Consider the following 8582-nt stretch of genomic DNA (forward strand, 5'->3'; position numbering starts at 1 on the left):
GGGGCCACTCCAGCCATTTCCTGGAGCAGCTTCCTGCCGGTCTCGCTCAGGTTGGTGATGGGAGCCAGGCGAGGGCTGTGGCGGTATGGGAAGTTCTCTGTTCGGGGCAGAGCGATAATGACAGGGCTGAGAGGAGTCAGAGGCCTTGGGACATTTACTGGGTAGGGAGAGCCTACAGCAGAGGGCAGGGCCCGTAGGGCTTCAGCCAGTGTCCGGGGTGCTGAGGTCACAAGAGGAGAGAGGCCATTCTTGACAGATACAGGACCTGAGACCTTCCCTGGGCTCTGTCGGACCAGAAAGTAAAGTAACATATAGGAAAGTGCTATCTTCAACACAATCTGTAGAAATACCTTCTAACTACTCTATACACATTGCAGATACATGACTACACTCAATAAGTAATTACCTGCATCATTTCCAATCCCCCATGTATATATAAAAAAATATATATATATGCAGAACTTACCAGGAAGTCTGACTCATCGAAGGAGTGGAGAGACAGATCATCATCCTCGTCCATGTCCCTCACGTCAAGCTTTGTCACTTCTCCATTCTCAACTTTCAGAGGTGGTGTCCTCCTTTCACGATCCTCATCATCACACTGTGTATCAGAGTCAACTAGTCAGAGACCATCCTCCTCACAGTGATGTCACTCAACAAAGCCATGGACGGTAGGGTACAACTCTTACCTCCGATTCACAGTCAGTGAAGGAGTAGATGGAAAAGTCATCAGAACTGGAGGATGAGATCACGTCATCATTTTTTCTCTCTATCAGCCGAGTCACCCTTCCAGACTGAGTAGACAGAGAAAGGCATGTACTCATGGCAGCCATAGAATACACTGGCATTAACCCTCAAGGAAATGTAGAATACGTAGGCAATCCAACATGGTTGAACAAGTACTGAGCAATACATGGGTAACTGAAAATGCAATAAATGCAACTCCCATAACATTAGGCGTGGGGCTAAAGACCTTCCATAGTATAGGATTCTTTAGCATCTCAAATGGATGATTGTCAATTCAACCAACCCAACCAAAATGGCCATATGAATCAACAGATTGATCTATCTGTTGTGTCTCTATGGGAACAGCAGAGATGTCTGACCTGGCTGAGAGGCTCTGGATTGACGCTCCATCCATCCCCAGATGTTTGGTCCTGCCCATAGCTCACAATGATTGGCTGTTAACAGTAAAGAATGAATTCAACATTGCTTTGCTCATTTTGGCCTTGAATTGTGTATCAATAAATAATATAAGTACTGTTATGTGGTTGAATTTGAATGTAACTTACAGGCCTTTTGTGGATCTGAGGGGTCTGCACTGAAGTAGACTGTCAAGACAGCATTCAATGAGGATAGATAGGGATATCTGCATTTGCTTTAATTCTGATAACTGCAGTTTGTACATGCAGAATGCATAACTAATGTGTATGTGTTTTTGTTTCAGGTCAGATATGACTTACAGGCTTTGGCCTTCTGTGCACCTTGCCGGTTGGCCACAACACGGAATCAGGGCTGTTCACCCTCACTGGTTTCAACTGTCAACACAACACTCAATTTAAAATGTGATAATAACAAAAACAGGACAAAACAAACAAATATTTTATATTTACCACATAAGGGCGGCGTCTTAAAGCTCTTTTTATTCTCTCATCATTACGATCCATCTTTCTTTCTGAGGGAAACATTTCCATCAATTAATTGACACAAAACACATCCTGACTCACACACACAAAGATGGCATCCCAAATGGCACCCTATTCCCTATATATGTATATTTATGTTGGGAAGGAGGTGCCCCAAAAGGCCAAAGATTACCTGCAACAACCTGAGTGAAGAAAACTATTGTACAGATTAAATCAATCTGAACAGTTTATGTAGTGAATGAATGCATGGTTACGTCATTTTAGGTCACAGCTTTATGACTGCGCATAATACGTCACAAGAAAAAGGCCTGTTTGGAGCCGGACTGGTGGCATCATCTTCTCACTGGTTGTAGCTCAATAACGAACGTGATGTGCTTAACCAGTTATACTTTTGATACCTGTTAGTATTGAACGCCCTCACCTTCTTCATGAAACTGATCTCAAGCAGAGGTCGACCCTCGCTTTTAATTCGCACCTTTTCCGTGTACCCCAGAGAATGAAAATGGTTCTTCAACCCAAAAAATCCACAACATTTTCGACAGCTTTGGCCATTCTACCATTCTGGAGGAGATAAATGCACACTCGCGCTGGTAACGCTAGCTACTGGAGTTCGTGTAATTTATTTAAATTTGCCTTGCTAACTACAAACAAAAATAAAGTTCTAAAACCAAGAAAACTATTTGTAATATACCTCCTCGCTATCCTGTAATTTGAAAAAACGAATTTGAATTGAATAATATAAAAAAAATGCTCAACCATCATTCTTCACTTTTAATCTATATCCAACGTCACTAAATTTCTCACCACATAGAACCCCCATAATGCTCTGTGGCATAACCCCAATACAACACACTAGGGCTGCATTCCCAAACACTTAAAATACACACCTTCTCCCCTCAGCCCTCAAATAAAGTGGACACTTCTGATTTTAAAAAACAACAAGTTTTTCACCTTAATTTAACCAGTTAAGCTAGTTGAGAACAAGTTCTCATTTAAAACTGTGACCTGGCCAAGATAAAGCAAAGCAGTTCGACACATACAACAACACAGAGTTACACATGGATTTAAAAAATATATATATTTCACCTTTATTTTACCAGGTAGGCAAGTTGAAAACAAGTTCTCATTTACAATTGCGACCTGGCCAAGATAAAGCAAAGCAGTTCGACACATACAACAACACAGAGTTACGCATGGAGTAAAACAAACATACAGTCAATAATACAGTAGAAAAATAAGTCTATATACAATGTGAGCAAATGAGGTGAGATAAGGGAGGTAAAGGCAAAAAAAAGGCCATGGTGGCGAAGTAAATACAATATACCAAGTTAAACACTGGAATGGTAGATTTGCAGTGGAAGAATGTGCAAAGTAGAGATAGAAATAATGGGGTGCAAAGGAGCAAAATAAATAAATAAATACAGTAGGGGGAGAGGTAGTTGTTTGGGCTAAATTATAGATGGGCTATGTACAGGTGCAGTAATCTGTGAGCTGCTCTGACAGCTGGTGCTTAAAGCTAGTGAGGGAGATAAGTGTTTCCAGTTTCAGAGATTTTTGTAGTTCGTTCCAGTCATTGGCAGCAGAGAACTGGAAGGAGAGGCGGCCAAAGGAAGAATGGGTTTTGGGGGTGACCAAAGAGATATACCTGCTGGAGCGCGTGTTACAGGTGGGTGCTGCTATGGTGACCAGCGAGCTGAGATAAGGGGGGACTTTACCTAGCAGGATCTTGTAGATGACCTGGAGCCAGTGGGTTTGGCGACGAGTATGAAGCGAGGGCCAGTCAACGAGAGCATACAGGTCGCAGTGGTGGGTAGTATATGGGGCTTTGGTGACAAAACGGATGGCACTGTGATAGACTGCATCCAATTTATTGAGTAGGGTATTGGAGGCTATTTTGTAAATGACATCGCCGAAGTCGAGGATCGGTAGGATTGTCAATTTTACAAGGGTATGTTTGGCAGCATGAGTGAAGGATGCTTTTTTGCGAAATAGTAAGCCAATTCTAGATTTAACTTTGAATAAACAGGCGTACAGTCAATAACACAATAGAAACAAAAGAAAGTCTATATACAGTGTGTGCAAATGGCGTGAGGAGGTAAGGCAATAAATAGGCCATAGTAGCGAAGTAATTAAAATTTAGCAAATTAACACTGATGTCACGCCCTGACCATAGTTTGCTTTGTATGTTTCTATGTTTTGTTTGGTCAGGGTGTTATCCGAGTGGGCTGTCTATGTTGTAAGTCTAGTTTGTCTATTTCTATGTGTTTGGCCTGATATGGTTCTCAATCAGAGGCAGGTGTTAGTCGATGTCTCTGATTGGGAACCATATTTAGGTAGTCTGTTTTGTATTGTGGGTTGTGGGTGATTGTTCCTGTTTCTGTGTCTTTTTTTATGTCACCATACGGGACTGTTGCATTTTTGTTGGTTTGTCCATTTATTGTTTTGTAAGGTTATTCAGTGTTATTCGTTAATAAAAGTAACAATGTATTCATATCACGCTGCGCATTGGTCCTCCGATCCTTCTTACTACTCATCCTCAGATGAGGAGGACGACGAACGTGACAACTGAAGTGATAGATGAGCAGATTGTGATGTGCAAGTACTGGTGTGCAAAAGAGATACTGGTGAGAGATACTGGTGTGCAAAAGAGCAGAAAAGTGATGACGTATCATGACGTCTGATGAGTTGACACTTGCAGGGCAAGGGGCGAGGGAAGAATTATTTCATTTTAAATGGACCGCCCAGAAATGTGTCACTTGTTCATCCCACGGTTGTGTTTTCAGTCATCATGGAACTGTTGTGTGTGCCTTATATGCACTACAGTCAATTATGATTGCATTTCATATCTTGGCTAGAAGACAACACCTTCGCAGACATCCAATGTTAGCCATCCTACTATATCAGGTAAATCGAAAATTACAATGTATATGTGTGATGTCAGCGAAAGTTATATGCTTTCGTGTTGTTGACTATCATAAAATGTGAAGACTGTATATTATCAAACCAATTCTCCATGTGTAGTTTAATTACGCAATTAAACTAATCATGTAACTTTAACGAGGAAGTTGGGGCAACACGGAAAATTGTTGTTTATAGAGTGTCAATTTCCCAAATATAACTCCCCAGATATTTTCATATCTTATCAAAACAGTCTCTTATTAATGAATTTTATTACCTCTTCAGTGTCATTACTGAATGTTGCAAACCCTTGGATATCTGCACCAACCTTAGCATAGAATCATGAATCAGCAAAATATAAATTGTCTTAATTATTTATTTACCAACTTAATCAGAGAATTACATAAAACACAATCACAATTAGTTCATACATGGGTTACTTAACATGTTGTTGTCTCTCTCTGTTGTCGCCGGTTTATATGCTGGAGGGAGTCGACAGAAAAGTCTCTGGTTGCGTCCCTTGTGGATACGTCAGGCATACCCATGTCGTCATATAGAATAGATGTTTCGGCGGTTGTCGGTATTCTTTGTCCTAGGCTACATACATTTCCAGCTGCAGACTGAAAAGGCCTCGTATGAGATCTGCTCCTTCTGTGGCAATGTTTTAGAGTTTAACCATTTTTAGCCGTGTAACCAACGCTACCATTTGCAACCTTAGCTTACACCGTGGTCTGGTGTGAATTGCGTCACGGGGGATTTTATACTTCGGTAGAAAAGGGGCTGTCTCATCATGTTTGTGCTCAACTGGACGTGGCTACTGACTGTGCATAAGTTACCATAAAACAACCAATTCTGATTTAGAAGACTAAATCTCATTGTTAGCTTTTCAAAAGTATTTTTATACTTATTCATTCATCTTATACAACAGTCAGATGTAAAACTGACAGCTGGGAAATGTACACTAAGAGATACAGTTATGTGTGTTTCCTGTCCTTCATGAGATCACCAAATGAAACACACTCGACATGACTGTCCCTTAAGTGTCCACGGACCATTCCCATATTCTCAAAAAGATAAATATTGTTTAATTCTCCCATTTTGTGGAATAGGAGTTTTTTTAATTTACATTTGTTTCTACTTAAACTTGTATGTTGAATTTTCCATATTAATGTTGGTTTTAAGTTTTGGCTGACTTTGCTTAGCGGATCACCATCGCAAATTGAATCATGGGGCTAATTGTACACTCGAAAGTACTATTGTAAGTGAAACTAGGCAAAAACAGAGGTGATTATGAAATTAAATATTTCGTCAGGACATGTATCATGCTGTGAATATCCCCAGAAGATGTTTTATCTTGTATATTAACTAATTTCAAATGTAAGGCATTGAAAGCATTCTATATTGGAAGTCTATAAATGTACAGTCGTGGCCAAAAGTTTTGAGAATGACACAATTATTAATTTCCACAAAGTTTGCTGCTTCAGTGTCTTTAGATATTTTTGTCAGATGTTACTATGGAATACTGAAGTATAATTCAAGCATTTAACAAGCATTTCATAAGTGTCAAAGGCTTTTTTTGACAATTACATGAAGTTGATGCAGAGTCAATATTTTCAGTGTTGACCCTTCTTTTTCAAGACCTCTGAAATCCGCCCTGGCATGCTGTCAATTAACTTCTGGGCCACATCCTGACTGATGGCAGCCCATTCTTGCATAATCAATGCTTGGAGTTTGTCAGAAATTGTGGGGTTTTGTTTGTCCACCTGCATCTTGAGGATTGACCACAAGTTCTCAATGGGATTAAGGTCTGGGGAGTTTCCTGGCCATGGACCCAAAATATTGATGTTTTGTTCCCCGAGCCACTCAGTCATCACTTTTGCCTCATGGCAAGGTGCTCCATCATGCTGGAAAAGGCATTGTTTGTCACCAAACTGTTCCTGGGTGGTTGGGAGAAGTTGCTCTCGGAGGATGTGTTGGTACCATTCTTTATTCATGGCTGTTTTTCTAAGGCAAAATTGTGAGTGAGCCCACTAGCTTGGCTGAGAAGCAACCCCACATGAATAGTCTCAGGATGCTTTACTGTTGGCATGACACAGGACTGATGGTAGCGCTCACCTTGTCTTCTCCGGACAAGCTTTTTTCCGGATGCCCCAAACAATCTGGAAAAGGATTCATCAGAGAAAATGACTTTACCCCCGTCCTCAGCAGTCCAATCCCTGTACCTTTTGCAGAATATCAGTCTGTCCCTGATGTTTTTCCTGGAGAGAAGTGGCTTCTTTGCTGCCCTTCTTGACAACAGGCCATCCTACAAAAGTCTTCTCCTATCTGTGCGTGGTGTTTACAGGATCCGTATTCAGAGAGTCACCTTCACAGCAGCCCTCTCTCAACACCTTCAGCAGCAGGTTTTGACTCAACAGGAGAGGGGAGGTATTGAGCTGGACACCCTCAACTCACAGGCTCAATCAGGTATTAACACTGGTTTGAAACAGAAAGATGTTAGATGCTTCTTAGTTGAGTAGATGTTATTTTCGTGGTGGCTAGATATGGACCAAAACATCTTGGTTTTGTTTTCAGCCGGAGATGGTGAGGAGGAGTTAGTGGTAGGCAGGCATGAGAAGCTGTTCAGTCAGATAGGTCCTCTACCAGTGTCCTTATAACAAATAAGACTTCACTGTTTAGGATAGTTTGATGTTGCATAGTAAGTTGTGTGTGTGTGTGTGTGTGTGCGCACGCAAGATGAAGTGGTTTTATTCCAGAGTGAGTCAGTATGCCAGACTCCACTGGAGAGACAATACCACACAGAGATCATGGCTCTGGAGCGGGCAGACTGAACTGCAGGATTTTCACCCCAATTGATATAGCAATCAGAATCAGTGTAGAAGGGGTGGGTTTTTACTGAATCTCCATTTCTGTAATGGTTCTGTAACCACAGATGCTGGGAGAGGGGCAGCAAGTACAGGCTGAGGATTTACTAATAAATAGACATGAAACTAAAGAAGAACAGAGTCTGGACAAGAGAAACAAAACATTATCAATGCAGACACAGGAATGAAACTGAGGAAGTGACAGATATAGGGGAGGCAATCAATGACGTGATGGAGTCCAGGTGAGTCCGATGAAGCGCTGATTCGTGTAACGATGGTGACAGATGTGTGTAATGATGAGCAGCCTGGAGACCTCGTGCTCCAGAGAGGGGGAGCGGGGGCAGACATGACAATTTCATTATTCAAAACAAAGCATTTACCTAATTTCTGTCCCAAAGAAACGTTAGTGTTTTAAAGCTGTTTTTGATCTACTCATTACAGGATTCCCAGAGTATGGTGACGCAGGTCAAGTCCAACCCTACCTTCCTGGCACATAGGATGGCCAATGTCAGACACAGACGACATGACAGACACCCAGTGTAGGTCCCTGTTACTCACCAACGTGAATTATTATTAAAGTGAATGTAATTGAAGCAACATGTCACGGCTGTCTTCCTCTTCTTCCTTTGAAGAGGTGTAGCAAGGATCAGACCAATACGCAGCGTGGTAGGTGTCCATGTTTTAATATAGAAAACTGAACACAAATACAAAAACGTGAACAAACCGAAACAGTCCCATGTGGCACACTGACACAGGAAACAATCACCCACAAAATACCCAAAGAACATGGCTGCCTAAATATGGTTCCCAATCAGAGACAACGATAAACACCTGCCTCTAATTGAGAACCACTCTAGGCAACCATAGACTTACATAAACACCTATAATGAACACAACCCCATAACTCTACAAAAAAAACCTAGACAGTGCAAACACCCTAGACGAGACAAAAACACACAAACCACCCTTTTCACACCCTGACCTAACCAAAATAATAAAGAGAACAAAGATAACTAAGGCCAGGGCGTGACACAACATTGATGTGTGATGTGCTGCTTTGAAGACAAACAGTGTACCGGTATGTTCACATTACACCATACCCTTGTATGCAAAATGTGTTTGTGGTATTCTGTTGGTCTGCAGTGACAGCACTGTCCCCAAGTCCAGGCTGATT

At 41.5% G+C, this 8582-nt stretch overlaps 1 protein-coding gene across 1 annotated transcript in view; it reads right to left on the reverse strand.

Annotated features, from left to right (window-relative positions):
- LOC129818292 (uncharacterized) overlaps positions 1-6893 on the reverse strand; it is a 7014-nt gene extending 121 nt beyond the window's left edge. Inside the window, exons 1-8 of the mRNA XM_055874034.1 lie at positions 2068-6893; positions 1614-1675; positions 1464-1538; positions 1293-1331; positions 1107-1181; positions 690-794; positions 467-601; positions 9-284 (exon numbers count right to left, since the gene is read on the reverse strand). Coding sequence (XP_055730009.1) covers positions 9-284; positions 467-601; positions 690-794; positions 1107-1181; positions 1293-1331; positions 1464-1538; positions 1614-1667 — 759 coding nt within the window. The 5' untranslated portion in view covers positions 1668-1675; positions 2068-6893. The remainder of the gene's footprint in view (positions 1-8; positions 285-466; positions 602-689; positions 795-1106; positions 1182-1292; positions 1332-1463; positions 1539-1613; positions 1676-2067) is intronic.
- Positions 6894-8582: the final 1689 nt, after the last annotated feature.

The sequence above is a fragment of the Salvelinus fontinalis genome, chromosome 21, assembly GCF_029448725.1.
Source record: "Salvelinus fontinalis isolate EN_2023a chromosome 21, ASM2944872v1, whole genome shotgun sequence".
In the NCBI taxonomy this organism is placed as follows: Eukaryota; Metazoa; Chordata; class Actinopteri; order Salmoniformes; family Salmonidae; genus Salvelinus; species Salvelinus fontinalis.